This window comes from Callithrix jacchus, chromosome 7 (genome assembly GCF_049354715.1).
Source record: "Callithrix jacchus isolate 240 chromosome 7, calJac240_pri, whole genome shotgun sequence".
Lineage (NCBI taxonomy): Eukaryota > Metazoa > Chordata > Mammalia > Primates > Cebidae > Callithrix > Callithrix jacchus.
Window position 1 is genome coordinate 112,967,463 of NC_133508.1, and position 18,521 is coordinate 112,985,983.

General features: G+C 39.3%; 2 protein-coding genes and 3 non-coding genes across 18 annotated transcripts in view; all 5 read left to right on the forward strand.

Moving 5' to 3' along the window:
• Positions 1-6,341, forward strand: part of ACADM (acyl-CoA dehydrogenase medium chain) — a 33,001-nt gene extending 26,660 nt beyond the window's left edge. For all 8 annotated transcript variants that reach the window (XM_035251916.3, XM_035251912.3, XM_035251917.3 and 5 more), the window contains 2 exons: positions 3,784-4,032; positions 5,354-6,341. In XM_035251916.3, the coding sequence (XP_035107807.2) occupies positions 3,784-4,032; positions 5,354-5,425 (321 nt within the window). In that variant the 3' untranslated portion in view covers positions 5,426-6,341. The remainder of the gene's footprint in view (positions 1-3,783; positions 4,033-5,353) is intronic.
• A 2,837-nt stretch (positions 6,342-9,178) lies between these two features.
• RABGGTB (Rab geranylgeranyltransferase subunit beta) lies at positions 9,179-18,366 on the forward strand. 7 transcript variants are annotated; one of them, XM_078332269.1, is made up of 9 exons: positions 9,179-9,252; positions 10,705-10,812; positions 12,370-12,567; positions 13,081-13,186; positions 14,402-14,454; positions 14,593-14,703; positions 15,377-15,502; positions 17,385-17,538; positions 17,803-18,366. In XM_078332269.1, exons 1-9 carry the CDS (start codon positions 9,250-9,252, stop codon positions 17,865-17,867), a joined length of 924 nt encoding a protein of 307 aa, XP_078188395.1. In that variant the 5' UTR covers positions 9,179-9,249; the 3' UTR covers positions 17,868-18,366. The 7 variants fall into 7 exon arrangements, with proteins under 7 accessions (XP_078188395.1, XP_002751028.1, XP_008999756.1 ...); XM_002750982.7 differs by having other exon boundaries at positions 17,385-17,534; XM_078332268.1 differs by having other exon boundaries at positions 9,234-9,368.
• On the forward strand, positions 10,317-10,395 carry LOC118143470 (small nucleolar RNA SNORD45). The gene has a single exon (XR_004727682.1). It is a non-coding gene; the product is annotated as a small nucleolar RNA SNORD45 (small nucleolar RNA).
• LOC118143469 (small nucleolar RNA SNORD45) lies at positions 11,262-11,345 on the forward strand. Its single transcript, XR_004727681.2, has one exon. It is a non-coding gene; the product is annotated as a small nucleolar RNA SNORD45 (small nucleolar RNA).
• On the forward strand, positions 12,674-12,745 carry LOC118143468 (small nucleolar RNA SNORD45). The gene has a single exon (XR_004727680.1). It is a non-coding gene; the product is annotated as a small nucleolar RNA SNORD45 (small nucleolar RNA).
• Positions 18,367-18,521: the final 155 nt, after the last annotated feature.

Sequence of the window (18,521 nt, forward strand, 5' to 3'; positions counted from 1 at the left end):
ATTGCCTGAACCCGGGAGGCGGAGGTTGCGGTGAGCAGAGATCGCGCCATTGCACTCCAGCCTGGGTAACAAGAGCGAAACTCCATCTCAAAAAAAAAAAAAGTTTCTAAATGCTTATTCTCTTCTGTACCATCTACCAGTAACAGTTTGTGAATCAGCACTGTGGACAAACTTGAATTAGCAAGAGATAACCTCCTGGGCAAGAGATAAGCTTCTTTGTGGCCTTGTATCTCTGTCCCTTAACCTCTTTCTAATTCTCTTCTCTTGTGCCTAATCTATTTAAGGCTATAAAAAATGTGTTGATTTTTTATTAATGACTACTTTTCATTTCCAGAAGTTATATTTATTATTTTCCATTATACCTTTTCAGCATAGCACCTCTTTTTCGTTTTTTTGTCATTAATCATGGAAAAATTCTTCATTTGTAATCAATTTCAGATTTTTTTGTTATCTTCAATTCTTGGGGTGCTAATCTTGCAGTGTATTGTGTCTGCTAACTCTTTTATGGTCAATTATTTCTCGTTTTTTTTTTGTTTGTTTGTAAGCTTATCTGCAGGAGATACTATTTTTCTCAGTACATTATGGAAGCATTTTAGAAACTGGCTTTTGTACTTCTTCAGCACTTTTGTTAGGTACTCCGAGATTTCTCCATTCTAAGAACTGTTACTTTACATTAATTTCTCAACTTGGGGAATCCTGTATCACAGAAGCCATGTACATTGATCCCACACATTAAGAAATTCCCTACATTCCAGTCTGAGCAATAGTGTGAGACCCTGTCTCAAAACAACAATAACAAAAGTCCTTTCTTTTCTTGTTCTTTCTTTAAACCTCCTGGCGATAAGCTTCTTTGTGGCCTTGTATCCTGAGACTTTTAATTGCCCCTTTGGAAAGCAAAGCTTTTACATGCAGGGGATCTCAGTTTTAGCCCCTTAGCTTGTTCATGCTGACAGCAAAATCTCCTGTTTTTGAGTTTTTTGTTTATGTTGTTTTTTTTTTTTTTTGAGACGGAGTTTCGCTGTTGTTACCCAGACTGGAGTGCAATGGCACGATCTAGGCTCACTGCAACCTCCGCCTTCTGGGTTCAAGCAATTCTCCTGCCTCAGCCTCCTGAGTAGCTGGGATTACAGGTATGCACCACCATGCCCAGCTAATTTTTGTGTTTTTAGTAGAGATGGGGTTTCACCTTGTTGACCAGGATGGTCTCGATCTCTTGACCTTGTGATCCACCCGCCTCGGCCTCCCAAAGTGCTGGGATTATAGGCGTGAGCCACCGTGCCCGGCCTTTGAGTGTTTCTTAAAACTCTGGCTCCTATCCTATTGAGCCCAAATCTGAGTCTGATTTTTTTTTCTCCATGTCATCTTTTCTCATCAGGATTTAAGTTCCTATTTAGAAACACTTAGAGATTTCTGTTTCCTATGAGCTTTTTTTTCCTTTACCAACAGTAATTGAATACCTACTCTATTAAAATACTAATAATCGGATGCTTTCCCTGTTCCAGGCACTATTCTAGGTTCTTAACATGTATTAACTCATTTAATCTTCATTATACTGTGGAATAGGTACTGGTATTTCCATTTATCACCTGTAAAACTATTAGGCCATCTAATAACTTATGGAACCAAGATTTGAACCCAACTAGTCACTTGTATCAGGAAAAACTCTCAAACTATGTTTTTCTTTTGTTCTTAACACCACAAAAATTATCAACACAGAAAAAGACTTCTATGACCAAAGATGTGGGAGGATTTCCCACACACACCAAGCAACAGACACCAGCTGGGTATCCTCCAATTTAGTTCCAACAATACCTATCCAGAGATAGCATCAGATCCCACAGGCTTAGTCTCACAGGACTGTCCCTTCTTTCCCCCCAGTTGCAAGTCTTGGCCTTCTGAACTTCTGGCCCACTGGCTTCTAGTTGGGGTTCCCATGACCCCCTCTATGAATTTCAGTAATTTGCTAAAGCAGCTCACAGAACTCAGGGAAACACATTTACCAGTTTATTAGGAAAGTTTTTTTTATTTTAATTTTTTTCAACTTTTTTTTTTTTTTGAGATGGAGTTTCACTCTTGTCGCCCAGGCTAGAGTGCAATGGCATGATCTCAGCTCACTGCAACCTCTGCCTCCCAGATTCAAGTGATTCTCTTGCCTCAGCCTCCTGTGTAGCTGGGATTACAGGCACCCACCACCATGCCCAGCTAACTTTTTTTTTTTAGTAAAGACAGGGTTTTACCATGTTGACCAGGCTGGTCTTGAACTCCTGACCTCAGGTGGTCTGCCTGCCTCAGCCTCCCAAAGTGCTGGGATTACAGGTGTGAGCCAACACGCCTGGCTGGGAAGGATATTTTAAAGAATACAGATGAAGAGATGTGTAGGGTAAGGTATCAGGGAAGATACATGTGGCTTCCATGCACCCCCTGGGAATCTCACCCTGTAGGAACCTCTGGAAGCTCTCCAAACCCCATCTTCTTGGGTTTTCATGGAGGCTTCATTATGTAGGCATGATCAATTAAACTATTGGTCATTGATGATTAACTTGACTTTTAGCCCCTCTCCCCTCCCTGGAGGTTGTCGGGATATGGCTGGAAATCCCAACCCTCTAATTCTGCCATCATCTTGCCAGTGACCAGCACCACTCTGAACCTATCAGACAAAAGACATACATAAATGATAGCACTTTGGAGATCCCAAGGAAATCAGGAGTTGTATGCCAGGAATTGGGAACATATTTCCATCCTATACCATATCTTGGCCATAACTTACTCATTGAGCACTTACTGTCTCTTATTGAAAGTAGTTGTTTTATGTCTTCTATTTGATTCTGACCCTCTAGAGTCTAAGAAGTATTTTTTAGTTTTCCTTTCCTCTGTCTTGGTATCTGATACAATGCTTTCTCTATATGTAGCAACTTTCTTTTAAAAAGTCCTAGCAGAGGCTGGGCATGGTGACTCACACCTGTAATCCTAGCACTTTGGGAGGCCAAGGCAGGAGGATTGTTTGAGACCAACATAGGCAACATAGAGAGACCTTGTCTCTATTTAAAAAAAAAAAAAGTCCCAGCTACTTTGAGGGCTGAGGCAGGAGGGTCACTTGAGCCTGGGAAGTTGAGGGTGCAGTGATCTGAGATCATGCCATTGCATTCCAACCTGGGTGACAAAATGAGACCCTGTCTCAAAAAAAAAAAAAAATTAGGCAAATCAAAATTGAAGGACGTTTTACATAAAATAACCAATCAACATTCTTCAGAAGTGTAGGACATTTTACATAAAATAACCAATTAATACATTCTTCAGAAGTGCCAAGTCATGAAAGATAAGGAAGGATTGAGGAATTATAGTAGCCTGAGAAAGAATAAGAAGAAATAACTAAATTCAGTGTGTAATGGTGGAACAGAAAAAGAATATCAGCAGAAAACTTGACCAGATCTGACCAAGGCTTATAGTTTAGTTGTTAATATCATACCTGTGTTAGTGTCCTGTTGTTGATTATGGCACTATGGTTTGGTAATATGTTAACATTAGAGGAAGCTGAGTGTAACTTTTCTGTAAACATAAAATTAGTTAATGAAAAGTTTAAAAAAAAAAATGTCAGGCACAGTGGTTCAAATCTGTAATCTCAGCACTTTGGGAGGCCTAGGTAGGAGGATTGCTTGAAGCCAGGAGTTGCAGACCAGTCTGGGCAACATAGCAAGACCCTGTAACTATAAAAAGTAAGAAGCCCAGGAAAAGTTTTTAAGGTTTCTCAATAAATATCCTTTAACTTTTTCTTTTCAATTCTAGCACCAAGCAGTATCATTTATGCTGGCTGAAATGGTAATGAAAGTTGAACTAGCCAGAATGAGTTACCAAAGAGCAGCTTGGGAGGTTGATTCTGGTCGTCGAAATACCTATTATGCTTCTATTGCAAAGGCATTTGCTGGAGATATTGCAAATCAGTTAGCTACTGATGCTGTGCAGATATTTGGAGGCAATGGATTTAATACAGAATATCCTGTAGAAAAACTAATGAGGGATGCCAAGATCTATCAGGTAAGGTTAAAAATGATTTTTTTCGTTTGTGAGGAGAGAGAATATTCATAAATGACAAAGAAGATTTCTGATTATTTAAGAATTTTATGTCCCTAGTAGCAAGAAATGACTATCATATATAGCTATGAGTCAGTTTTTGGAGGAATTAATAGAAAGAAGAATGTTATTTGTAATTAAGTATAAGTCTGAAGAGAGAATAGACTAACAAAACAAATGGTACAGACATGTGTATTATGTTTGGATTAGATTTCTTTGAGTTTTAACATCTTAGCTAATTGTAACCCAAACTTTTCTCTCCAAAAAGTATGCATGTAATTTAAAATTAATTATTTTGATTTGAATCTTGCCTGGCAGCTCTTGAATCAATTATAACTATACTTGGAGTCAAAATTCAACATGAGGAGACAATGATGTAGATGAATTCCAAATTAAATTATTAGTCAAAAAAACTTAGAAGGATTTAATAAAATAAAATATGTGTGCATATTCTCTACATGTGGCTTAAGTAATTACTTAATAATTACCACATTCTTGCTGTTAAATATCTCTTCCCTTGCTCTCCCTATACCTAGAAAATTATTTGACTCATCCAGTCACTTGAAATATTGAGTTTGAGTCAGAATGCTAGAGTGAGAAGGAATGTTGGACATAGTGCAGCCTCTCCATGTAGACATGAAAAAACTCAGGTCCAGAATCTGTGCCTTATCCAAAGTTGCAGGTTTATCTGGTGATACTAGTCCTCTCCTAGAGCCTTCTATTATAATTATTACTATTATTTATTATCAACCATATAGCTTTTCTCTGCCATCGGTGAAGATGAACTAACAAATGGCTAAAGTTAGACGTTTAGAATGGAAATAAGGTCTGAGTCTTGAAATCATTCCAGCTTCTTTTTCTCTAGCAACTCTGTTCCATAGATAGCAGGAGAAAAAAAAATTAGGTTTAAGAGTAAGAATAAAAGACTGAAGGTGACAGCTTTTAAGAACAGTTCAGAAAAGTTGGACAAATATTTTGGCAATATTAAACTTTAGTTTTCCCAAACTTTTTGAAATGTAAATTTTTTTTTTTTTATGTTTTGAAGACTCTTCTCCAAAATTTTTATAAATGACTTTTTATAATAACCTAAACCAATCTTTAGAGAATTCCATATTTTCAGAATTTCACAAAATCAGGTTTTGGAATCTCTATAGGCTACAGAGCATATATATGATTTGATTCGGTTTTGTATTACAATGCAGCTCATACTACTGTCTAGAATGTTGAATAAATCAAGGTATTTATGTGATAAAGATATTTAACCTACACTTATATTTTCTTGCAGATTTATGAAGGTACTGCACAAATTCAAAGAGTTATTGTAGCCCGTGAACACATTGGCAAGTATAAAAATTAAAGAAATTACTATAGAAACATGATTAAACATTGAGTAACTAGAACACAATCTACTGTTACAGCGCCAGAAAAGAGAAAGGACTTTAACACTTTTTCCAGCAAAAATAAAAATAAGTCCTCTTATATTAAATCTAAGCAACTGATTATTATAGTAGTTTATACTTTTGTTAAACTCTATGATGTCTCTTAAGCAGGTTTGGTTTTTATTAAAATTTCGTATTTTCTTTAGTACCACTTTACTTGAATTACATTTACCTAGAAAAGTGTATATGTTTTGTTATTTGATCTCTTAAGATTAATCTTGCAGAAATTTCTTGGAATTTTATTTTTTTAATGACAGAAAAGTGGGCTTAGAAAGTATTCAAGATGTTACAAAATTTACGTTGAGAAAATATTGTAGGATTTGAATACTATCAAATAACTTGCCATTGACTTTGTAGACCTAATGTATTATTTTATTAAAGTTCATTTTGCTGCAGTTTAAAAAGCATTTGCTTTCAGTCTGGCACAGAAACAGTCAAAATTTTGACATTCATATTCTCCTATTTTATACAATTTTCAAGAACTTTCTTGAAAATCTTGTTAATTCTGAGCCCATATTTCACTTGCCTTATTTAAAATAAATCAATAAAGCTGGCTTTAAATTATTTTTATATGACTATTGGTCTCTAGTTAGCCTTTGGTCCATTGTGCACAATCTCATTTCATGTGTATGCATTTTGGCAAAGAACTTAATAAAATTGTCCAGTGCTTGTTATCATATCTTTCTGTATTTTTTCCAGAAAATTTCATTACTTCATATAATAGTGTATATTTCGTATATTTACTATCATGAAAAAAAGTCAAGTTTTAAATTTGAATTGAATAAAGTTACCTGTTCATTTTTATTAGGCTATATTAAACTGTGTTATACTAAATGGAGTGCTTTCTGACATCATATCTCATTCTCTAGTTCCCTGATATCAACTGTGTCCTACATTTCAATTCCGTTCTGACACTATGCAGAGTTAGGCTCAATCCCATAAGGCTGCCCTCATATCAGAGGCCAGTCACAAGTCCTGAGTCCCCAAGCTACCCATACTTTGTCCAACATGGCTACAAATTCAGGTATTCCCATGACCCTGCTGTCAGGTTTAATAACTTGCTAGAATAGTTCACAAAACTCGGGAAAACACTTTACTTATATTTACCTGTTTATAAAGGGTACAATTCAGGAACAATTAATGAAGAAGTGCATAGGGAAAAGTATGGAGGGAGAAAGGAGGTGCAGAGCTCCCATGCCTTCTTCCAGCATACTGCCTTCCCAACATGTCTATGTATTCAACTGGGAAGTTCCCCAACTCTCATTCAAGAGTTTCCATAGAGATCAATCTCTAGTACTTCTCTCCTCCCAGGAGGTCCCAGGTGAAAGCTGGAAGCTCCCAACTGTAGTAGTCTCCTAGGGTTGCCACAAAAAATAACATGGCAGGGCCGGGCACGGTGGCTCAAGCCTGTAATCCCAGCACTTTGGGAGGCTGAGGCGGGTGGATCACGAGGTCAAGAGATCGAGACCATCCTGGTCGAAATGGTGAAACCCCGTCTCTACTAAAAATACAAAAAATTAGCTGGGCAAGGTGGCGCGTGCCTGTAATCCCAGCTACTAAGGAGGCTGAGGCAGGAGAATTGCCTGAACCCGGGAGGCGGAGGTTGCGGTGAGCCGAGATCCCGCCATTGCACTCCAGCCTGGGTAACAAGAGCAAAACTCCGTCTCAAAAAAAAAAAAAAACATATATATATAGTAGCATACTATAAGGTTTGTGGCTTTCTTTTTATGTTTGCTTTCACTTGGTATATTTTTAAGACCTTTCCATAGCAATATGTGTAGAGCTTCATTATTATCTTTAATAGGTGCATATGAATATACCATAGTTTATTTAACCTCTTGATGGTCAGTTAGCTTTTTTTTTTCTTTGAGATGGAGTCTTGCTTTGTCACCCAGGCTAGAGTGCAGTGGTGCGATCTCGGATCTTGGTTCACTGCAACCTTCACATCCTGGGTTAGAGTGATTCTCTTGTCTCAGCCTCCCAAGTAGCTGGGATTATAGGTGTGCACCACCACACCCAGCTAATTTTTGTATTTTTTTAGAAACAGGGTTTCACTCTGTTGGCCAGACTGGTCTCAAACTCCTCAGGTGATCTGCCTGCCTCAGCCTCCCAAGTGCTGGGATTACAGGAGTGAGCCACTGTAGCCAGTTAAAAATTTTTAAATCTTTTGCCATTACAAAGACTGCTCCTATGGTTATTCTTGCACATGACTTCACAACCAAGGGGATATATTTGTAGGATAAATACCTAGGAATAGAATTTTCAAATGTAATTCAAGAATTGGGCTGGGGGTGGTGGTTCACATTTGTAAATCCACACTTTTGGAGGCTGAGGCGGGAGGATGGAGGATTTCTTGGGCCCAGGAGTTTAAAACCAGCTTAAGCAACACAGGAAGACCCTGTTTCTAAATAATAATAATAATAATAATAATAGCTGGGCATGTTGATGGTCACCTTTTACAAAAGCAGAATACATTAATTGAAGTCAATGGCTTATAAAGAATTTAAGGCCGGGCGCAGTGGCTCAAGCCTGTAATCCCAGCACTTTGGGAGGCCGAGGCAGGTGGATCACGAGGTCAAGAGATCGAGACCGTCCTGGTCAACATGGTGAAACCCGTCTCTACTAAAAATACAAAAAATTAGCTGGGCATGGTGGCGCGTGCCTGTAATCCCAGCTACTCGAGAGGCTGAGGCAGAATCCCTTCCACCTGGTAGGTGGAGGTCGCAGTGAGCCGAGATCAGCCACTACACTCCAGCCGGGGTGACAGGAGCAAGACTCTGTCTCAAAAGAAAAGGAAGAAGAAAAATGTTCTGACCAGACACAGTGGTTCAGGCCTGTAATCCCAGCACTTTGGGAGGCCCAGAGGAGAGGACTGCTTGCATCCAGGAGTTCAAACTACAACAAATGATTTCCTTCCTTCCGGAGTTCAAACTAGAACAAATGATTTCTTTCATTCCTTCCTTCCTCCCTTTTTCACTAGAACAAATAATTTCCTTCCTTCCTTCTTTCCCTCGCTCCTTCCTTCACTCCATCATCCCTCTTTCTTTTTCTCTGTCCCTCCCTCTCTCTCCTTCCTTCCTTCCCCTCCCTCCCTTCCTAACTAGAATAATTTCCTTCGTTCCTTCCCTCCCTCCTTCCTTTTTTCTTTTCTTTCTTCCTGTTTCTTATTTATTTATCTCTCTCTTCCTCCCTCTCTCTCCCCGCCCTGGCTCACTGCAACCTCCGCCTCCTGCGCTCAAGACATTCTCCTGCCTCAGCCTCCCAACTACGCTGGGAGTACTCAGCCTCTACGGCCACTACGGCCAGCTAATTTTTGTATTTGTAGTACAGGCGGCGTTTGCTCATACTGGTCATGTTGGTGTGGAACTCCTGACCTCAGGTGATCCGCCCGCATCGGCCTCCAAAAGTGCTGGGATTACAGGCGTGAGCCACGGCGCCCGGCTCAAATGATTTCTTAAAAGCAACTCAGATATCTAAATATTATTTAAAGCTGTTGCTAGACAAATCAGACTGACTACAGAACGTGAATATGGGCGCCAGAGACTTTGGACGCAGGCAGCTGAGGACACCTATGAACAATCAGTGGGGTCCTACGGCAGACTAAGAACCGCTCTGCCTTTCAGGCGGAAGTGTGGTCAGCTATATCGGAGGGCGGTGGGGGCCTGAGAGGTGTTTCTGCGCAGGCGTCCGGCTCCTAAGTCTACCCAGGAACTGACCCTTCTCGCTCTTTTCGCTGTTAGACATGGTAGGTGTGCGTTTGGTGCTGCTGTCCAGATGTGTTGGTAGCAGACAGGGTGGTGTAGGGTTGAGCAGACTGATCGCGGTAGGTTTTCCTGGTGCTGGAGAATGGTTAAGACACAGGTATTGTAAGGTTTCTTGAGGGTGAAATATTACTCAGCGTTTTCTGCAGACCTCGCGGGTAATTTCGCTTCTAATTTTACCCAGGCCGTCTTCTCTTGGGAGGGCCTGTTAAGAGTTGAGTCGTCCGATTTCTTAATCCTTCTAAAAAGCTAGGGCTGATTGATGGGTTTTTTTTTTTTTGGAGGGGGGTGTCAAAAATTTCTTGGAAATCGTTAGTGATGTGATCTCGCTTGACGGCCTCGTAGATTTTTTTTTTTTTTTTTAAGAAGGGGTTTCACCATATTGGTCAGGCTGGTCTTGAACTCCTGACCTCAGGTGATCCGCCCGCCTCAGCCTCCCAAAGTGCTAGGATTACAGGCGTGAGCTACCGCGCCCGGCTGTCCTCGTAGCTTTTTGATGGGATTAATGGAAACTTCGGTACTTAATCATTTCCGGTAATCTTCATGACCTAGTATAGTGACTGCAGTGTACTCTCAATAAGGAAGATAGAGATACGAAAAGAACTAGAGCGGCATCCCATGGGGACTTCTGCAGATAGACTCGGATTAAAGGTGGAGAAGATGGCGCTAAAGGAAATGCTTATTTAGTCTATTTGAACATCTTTTGGGGTACTTAGAAGGTGCTTTGAAACCTGCATTTGATTAAGCAAGAATTTGCTTGCAAATTAAGGGCTAGCTAGATTTTTTTAAAAAATGATTTCTACCATACGTAAACGGTAAGTTGTCCTGAAATGCTAAGCTTTGATATTCTATTGTGTTTATTTTTTTCGAGACAGTTTCGCTCTTGTTGCCTGGCCTGGAGTGCAACGGCGTGATCTCGGCTCACTGCAACCTTAGCCTTCTGAGTAGCTGGCATTACAGGCGTGAGCCACCGTGCCCGGCCTAGTGTTTATTTTTACTTACCTTTTTGAATGAAAAACGAACAAAAAATGCTGGTGGTAATTTTTTGGGTCGATGATGAGCTGGCATGTATTCTGAATCTAAAGTTGATTATTACTACTTTAGCTCTAGAATTACTCTGAGACCTGAAAATTACCTGAATTGTGACTAAGATGGAGCTTGAATCATTTAAGTTCTTTTTTTGTCATAAATATATACATACCTATACTTTATTTAGAGTCAGGGTCTTCCATTGCCCAGGATGGAGTGCTCCATCTAAGCTCACTGCAGCCTCAATTTCCTGGGCTCAAGCCATCCACCTCAGTCTCCCTAGTTACAATTTTTAAATGGAAGGTTTTCCTATTGCAAGGTGAAATCAACTGAAAATTGTAGAATCTGCTGTGGGGCAGAACGTTGTAAAGGTAAACATTGAGATTACTGCTTTTTTATTTTGAAAGGGCACTCCACAGAAGGATGTTATTATCAAGTCAGATGCACCAGACACTCTCTTATTGGAGAAACATGCAGATTATATCGCATCCTATGGATCAAAGAAAGACGATTATGTACGTATGGTTTTTTTTTATGTTGGAAAGTTTAAAGAAGCGTGACAGTCATAAGCAGTGAGGGAGTGTTTATAGTCATCTTAAAACGGTATCCAACTCCATTCAGAGAACTGAGGATGTGCTGTGCTTTTGGATTTCAGTTAAGCGTGCCTTGAATGCCTGAGGTTGTGGACTTACTAGAATCATAGTTCTGGCCGGGCGCAGTGATTCACGCCTGTAACCCCAGCACTTTGGGAGGCTGAGGCGGGCGAATTACGAGGTGATTGATGCTGGCCTGACCAACATGGTGAAACCCCGTTCCTCCAAAAATACAACATTAGCCGGGCGCGGTGGTGCTTGCCTGCAGTCCCAGCTACTCACCTATACTGAGAGTGCTCACCAGACAAAGTAGATGAGGGTTTGGGGCACAAACAGGTGTCCCTTTTTGTAGTTAGGAGTAAGACTTTCAAGGTCAATGATGTTTTGGCATGTCTTATCTGAATCTACTGCTGATGTGTAATAACACTTGAGCTCTAGAATTACTCTGAGGCCTTGAAAAAGTTTTACCTTAAATTTTTAAATTTTGAGGAAAGCTCTCTGGGACAATCTTAGCCAAAAGTAGTAAACAACTTAGTTAAGATAAATGTTTTTCCCTGTGGTATCCAAGCTCAATTGTGTTAAGCTGATCTGCTGATATTTAGGATATATGGTATGTATTAATTTTTTACTTGAGTGTTAGGTTCTCATAACCTTGAAAATACTGGAGTAGCAGTCATGGAGTCAAGGTCATACGGATGGGGCCGGACTTGTTTCTGCCTTTACCTGCTATCTGCATGCTCTGAATTTGGGTTAGTAGCGAACTGAGCTGCACTACTTCTTAAAACGTCATTTTGAGAGAACCTCACTTTGTTGCCCCGACTGGAGGGCGGAGGTGTGATGTGGGTTCACTGCAACCTCCACCTCCTGGGTTTAAGTGAGGCACCTGAATAGCTGCGATTACAGATGAGAGCCACCATACCCAGCCACAAAACTTCTGAAAATGTAATGCATTGTTGAGTGTGGGAAGAATTTGTTTCTGGAATCTTAATGTTCATGTACCATTGATTAGCCAGTGTTTTATCTGAGCTTAGACATCTTTGGCATGTTTAGGCCATTTTGGTTTTCATGTAGTTATATAATTTACTAATAGATAATAGGTTCTGTACAGACTCCACATTAAAATACATGCCTGATAAATATGGTATAGGTACTCTGAAAGAAATATTCTCCCTGAACTTTACTGATGAAAACAGTAGATGCATTTCTGTCTGGTTGGCTTGTGGGAAAACTAGAAGCCCTATTTGTATTGTCAGCCATAGATTAATTCTGTCCTCAGATAAGTTTTTTCTGATTAACAGTTGTGTCTGAAGATGGCTTCTGACATTGAGTCACAAATTTAAACTCACTACTGATGAGTGCTGTTAAGATCAGGAGAGGTTAAAATTTAGCAGCATGGCTAATGACTTAGCTTTGTGTTTAATCTCTTTATAACCTGTCATCAGTTCAAACTGGCACATTTAAAATTGTGTATTGTTTTAGGAATACTGTATGTCTGAATATTTGAGAATGAGTGGCATCTATTGGGGTTTGACAGTAATGGATCTCATGGGACAACTTCATCGCATGAATAGAGAAGAGATTCTTGCATTTATTAAGTCTTGCCAACATGAATGTGGTGGAATAAGTGCTAGTATCGGACATGATCCTCATCTTTTATACACTCTTAGTGCTGTCCAGGTAAATACTAATTAAAATTTCAACGATCTTGATAGTATGTTCTCTTCAAGAAATGGGAATTGAAACTATATATAGGATTTGGTCAAAAAGTGAAGTTGTCCTACAAGGTCAATGATGTTATGGCATGTATTAGCTGAATCCAAAGTTGATGTGAGTTCTAAAATTACACTGAGACCTTGGAGGATAAAATTTTTAGCTTCAGTATGTGTGAATACTGGAAAATAGCTATTTGTGTTTGATATTAGTGAACATCTTACCTGGTGGTTTAAAGTCTAGTGCTGGGTGCTGAGATGAGATCAGGACTTTGTATGTATGTTAGTATATTGGAGTATGTTGGAATGCCAAGTTAACATTTATTTGTAGAAAAATTATATTTTGTGAATAAAGATTTGGGTTTTCTTGATATGTGTAATTTTATTGAATGACAGGAGAGTCTTTAAGAAAAAAGTTGAGCATAAGAGCTTTAGAATAAACATAAAAGGGGTATTTACCTAGTATTTGTCTTTATTGCAGATTCTTACTCTGTATGACAGTATTAATGTTATTGACGTAAATAAAGTTGTGGAATATGTTAAAAGTCTGCAGAAAGAAGATGGTTCTTTTGCCGGAGATATTTGGGGTAATGTCAGATTTTAGTCCATTCTACCCAAAATACCAATATAAAAATGTACTGGTTTTGCTAGTAACCAGTTTATAAGTTTATCTTTTCAGGTCCCACTAAGCAGCTGGTCTAACTGGAGTTAATGGTCTGCTGGAACTTCCAGCATGCACTGTGGTAGTTATATCAGCATACAGGAGCACTGGAACAGAGGGGGCCAGTCTAAAAGATAAGGTAGGTGAAATTTTTTTCCCCCAATATTTGGTGGCTTTGTAAAGTTTTTTAAAAACTACTTGCTGGTAAGGGAAAAATATTCAAAAAACTTTACAAACTTGCTGAATATTTGAGTGGAGGGAGGGAATAGAGCTTTATTTGATAAATGTAGATAATCTCTGCTTTAGGGATGAAAACAGTGCAGGCCAGAGAGACCAGCTGCTTCATGGGATGTGAAAAATCTACTTTATTATAAAATAGGGTAAGTTTATTTGCATTATTAGGAAATGACTAATTCTTTCAGTTCTATTAGTTTTCTTCTCTTTCTGGGCATTCTTTAAGTAGCTTAAGATAATATATTGTTTTTTTCTTATAAGGAAGGTCTTGCTCTGTCCAGGCTGGAATGCACTGGTACAATCACTGCTCACTGCAGCCTTGACCTTCCATGTTCAAATGATCATCAGGACTCAGCCTTCTGAGTGACTGGGACTATATACAGCATCATACCATCACAGCCAGCTTTTTTGGGGGGAGGGGGGAAATGGGAATTGCAGGAGCTGGAGTGCAGTGGTGCAATCTTGTCTTAATTGTAGCCTCCACCTCCCAAGCTCAAGCGATTCTTCTGCCTCAGCCTCGAGTAGTTGGGATTATAGAGATGTACACCACCACACTTGGCTGATTTTTGTATTTTTAGTAAAGATGGGGTCTCCTGGACTCAGGTGAACCTCCGCCCTTGGCCTCTAAAAGTGCTGGGATTTCAGGCATATGCCATGGTGCCCATCCCCAGCTAATTTTTTAAAAAAGTTTTTGTAGAGATGGGGGTCGCACTATGTTGCCTAGGCTAGTCTCAAACTCCTGGGCTCTAATTAACCTCCCACCTCAGCCTCCCAAAGTGCTGGGATTATAGGTAGGAGCTACTGTGCCTGGTCAATTTGCTGTTAAAGTGGTAGTTGTGCAGAGTTTTTTAGATGACTCATATATAGTCTGGTAACACCTGCCTTGATTTTTGTCTTTTTATTATAGGAGAAATTGATACAAGATTCTCTTTTTGTGCGGTGGCAACCTTGGCTTTGTTGGTAAGCTTTGAATATTGGTTCGAAATGATTGAAGTTCATGGATACTCTGGAATTTTTTTTTCTTTTGAGTCTGAGCTGCTGAATACTCTGGAATTAAACGGTTTTTTTGTTTTTTTTTTTTTTTCTTCCTGTTTGTAGGGGAAGCTTGATGCTATTAATGTGGAGAAAGCAATCGAATTTGTTTTATCCTGTATGAACTTTGATGGTGGATTTGGTTGCAGACCAGGTTCTGAATCCCATGCTGGCCAGGTAATTTTATTAGTCCAGATGAAAATTGTCATTTTGGAAGCAAGAACCAGTGCAGGAAAATGGGTTATTTCAATCTTTGTCAAATACAAATAAAGTTACTTTGACCATAATATGGTATCTTATATAAGAATTACTTAATTGCTAACATTAGTTTGCTTTACATACTATATACCTTTCTCTTTCAGTGGATCCCTCTGACCTGAGCAAACATAAGTAGGTTCATAAGCACCAAAACACATTTTTTCTTTTTTTTTTGAGATGGAGTTTTGCTCGTTACCCAGGCTGGAGTGCAATGGTGCGATCTTGGCTCACCGCAGACTCCGACTCCTGGGTTCAAGCAATTCTCCTGCCTCAGCCTCCTGAGTAGCTGGGACTACAGGCGCATGGCACCATGCCCAGCTAATTTTTGTATTTTTAGTAGAGACGGGGTTTCACCATGTTGACCAGGACGGTCTGGATCTCTTGCCCTTGTGATCCACCTGCCTTGGCTTCCCAAAATGCTGGGATTATAGGCTTGAGCCACCGCGCCCGGCCCAAAACACATTTTTATTAAGTATTTGTCAGATCAGAAAGAAAAACTTAAGTTATAAAGTGGTGTTTCAGTAGTTTGAGTTTTATCACTTTTACTATCAAGAAATTATTATACACATATACTTTATGTCTGTAATTTTAGATCTATTGTTGCACAGGATTCCTGGCTATTACAAGTCAGTTGCACCAAGTGAATTCTGATTTACTTGGTTGGTGGCTTTGTGAACGACAGTTACCCTCAGGTGGACTCAATGGAAGGCCAGAGAAGGTATTGTTTGATAAGCTGTGTTCTGCTAGCTTTAGAACCTTGAGTGAATGCTGCTTTGTCTTGCCCATCTCAATATTCTTGTAAATTGGCCATGAGCTTATTTATTACCTTTCCCTGTTGTAATTTTTCAGTAATACCTCCTACTAAAAGACTGCCCTTGGCAAAAGTAGAGCCCCATGGGTTGAAATGCTCATTGATCGTGATGTCCATTTCTAGACAGTCTTGTACAGAAATCTTCATGCTTGTCTATGGATGTGAAGGGACAGTTGATTTTGCCAAATTGGATTTTTGAAAAATAAATTTTCCTTTACGTGGTGGGTCTATATCAGATGTGTAAGGGATAAATAGTGAACACTCATTTGAAACTATGTAATTTTCCTGTAGAGCAAATGCAACCATATTTGGTAAAAAATGAATGGGTATGGCTGTGTTCCAGTTAGAATTACTATGGACAGATACACTCATATTTCATATGTCAGAATTTTTTTTTGAGACAGTCTCGCTCTGTCACCCAGGCTGGAGTGCAGTGGCGTGATCTCACTGCAACCGCCGCCTCCCGGTTCAAGTGATGCACCTGCCTCAGCCTCCAGAGTAGCTGGGACTATGGGTGCATGCCACCACACCAGGCTAATTTTTTTGTTTTTATTAGAGACTGGGTTTTGCCATATTGGCAAGCCTTGATCCCCACCTGCCTTGGCCTCCCTGAGTGCTGGGATTACAGGCGTGAGCCACCGTGCTCTGTCCAGAATTAACTTTTAAATGATTTACAAATGTAAAAACTATTCTTAGGTTATAGTCTAGATTTGACTCAGGGATTGTAGCTTGCTGTGCCCCTGCCCTCTGAATAGGACATGGTGGTACTTTCAGCTGGGTCATTGTCGTTTTGTTTTTTGGTTGTTTTTTTTTTTCTTAAAGACAGAGTTTCACTCCTGTTGTCCAGGCTGGAATGCAATGACCTGATCTCAGCTCACTACAACCTCTGCCTTTCAGGTTTAAGGGATTCTCCTGTCTCAGCCTCCCAAGTAGCTGGGATTATAGGCATATGCCACCATGCCCATCTAATTTTGTATTTTTAGTAGAGATGGGGTTTTACCAATATTGGTCCGGCTGGTCTTGAACTCCTGACCTCAGGTGATCCACCCACCTCACCTCACACTTCCAAAGTGCTGGAATTACAGATGTGAGCCACCGTGCTCGGCCTGTATTTTTATTTTTAAACCTCAGTATTCCTAAATAAATAATAATGCATAGAGAAATATCCATAGTAGCTGTCTAGAGCAGAGTGGAGTAAAAACCCTGAGGAACTGTCAACAGAAAAATGGCGGCTGTGGGGAGCACCAGGGCATGCACTTGCACACAAGTCTAGGGCAACTCTTCATGGGCCTATGAGTCTTCAGGGGATCTTATTAAAATGCAGCCTTGGGTGGGATTTTCTTTATAGATTTAGGTCATGATAACTTGAAGAGTTAGGCTTTAGGTGATGTTTTAAGCAGGTGTTTACCCACCTGACCAGCGCTTATGGAAAAACAACTATACCTATGGATTTCATGATGCTGTATACTGCTGGCTTCTTGGTTAAGGGGCCAAGTTAGGCATTCACTGCAGCTAGAAATAAGGTAGATGGCATGCTTATCAGTGAGTACTGAAATATTCAGCATGGTTACCTATGAATTGGAATTTGGTCTTCTAGCCATTAATTATCTTTTGTTCTAAACGAGTATTTCAAGCACTGCATGTCAGTATATCCCTGGATTTTTGTCCCTCTGCATGGTTTGATGCTTCAAACATCAGATTACCTGAGAGTGAGACTTAACCCACTTTTAAATTGTTCTCAAAATTAGGAAATAAAAGAATAAAATTGGCAATTTTTTTCCCCTCCTAGTTACCAGATGTGTGCTATTCATGGTGGGTGTTGGCATCCCTAAAGATAATTGGAAGACTTCATTGGATTGATAGAGAGAAACTGCGTAGTTTCATCTTAGCGTGTCAAGATGAAGAAACGGGGGGATTTGCAGACAGGCCAGGAGATATGGCAAGTAATATTTCTGACATTACTATAAATTATGTTTTTTAGTGTTGTATTACTTCATGGTTTTATGGATTTTCAGGGTGGCATTCCAAGTGTTGCTTTGAAAGCAGTATTTTTTTTCTACTTATTGTAGAATATATGAAGGATATAGAAGAATCTTACAGAAATTTCTTGTTGCTAATGAAATAAATGTATGGTCAAGGTCGGGTATTAATAACAATTTGGTTAAGAAGTTTTCGTTTTGCAATCTCTTTATAAATTCTTGTTATAGGTGGATCCTTTTCATACCTTATTTGGAATTGCTGGATTGTCACTTTTGGGAGAAGAACAGATTAAGCCTGTTAATCCTGTTTTTTGCATGCCTGAAGAAGTGCTTCAGAGAGTGAATGTTCAGCCTGAGCTAGTGAGCTAGAGTCATTGAAGCCAAAGTTGCAAAGTGTAGTTTTGCCATTTTAACATTTCTGTATTTGAAGTGCTTATTGAATCTAAAAATGACTACTGTTAATATTTTGTATATTGTGTTATTATGATAAATTATATAATTATACATATTGTAAAATAAAGACCTGTATTTTATTTTCTGCTTTTTATCGTGAAGTCCTGTTATTCTGACTACTGTTTTTTTGTGTATACTTCTGTGTCTGTTTCAGTAACTGAGCAAACTTAAAAAAAACTCGTGGTTTTTACCTGATTTTTTTGTTTTCACCCCATGTATACCTTTCATGTGTTCTATAACAAGCTGATGTAATATTTGTGTCAACAAGAATGTTAACTGGACAGAACTCATACATGAATTAAATGGTGCACAAAATAAATGGCTGTTGAAATTTGGAAATGATTGATAGGTTTGAATATGGTTATTCTGAATTGGTCACAGATTTAATTTAGGTTAAATGGCAAGCCACCATCTTAAAATGGGGTTGTGATTTGGACTGTAGAATTACCCAAGGAAGGGTTTGTCTTCAAATAAGATAGCAGTAATGGATAAGT

Bases quoted from the DNA above. Each gene is read 5' to 3' on its own strand.
- RABGGTB (XM_009001505.5), top strand. The intron at 10,813-12,369 runs GTACGTATGGTT...GTATTGTTTTAG, and splicing joins GATCAAAGAAAGACGATTAT to GAATACTGTATGTCTGAATA. The intron at 14,455-14,592 runs GTAAGCTTTGAA...TCCTGTTTGTAG, and splicing joins TGGCAACCTTGGCTTTGTTG to GGGAAGCTTGATGCTATTAA.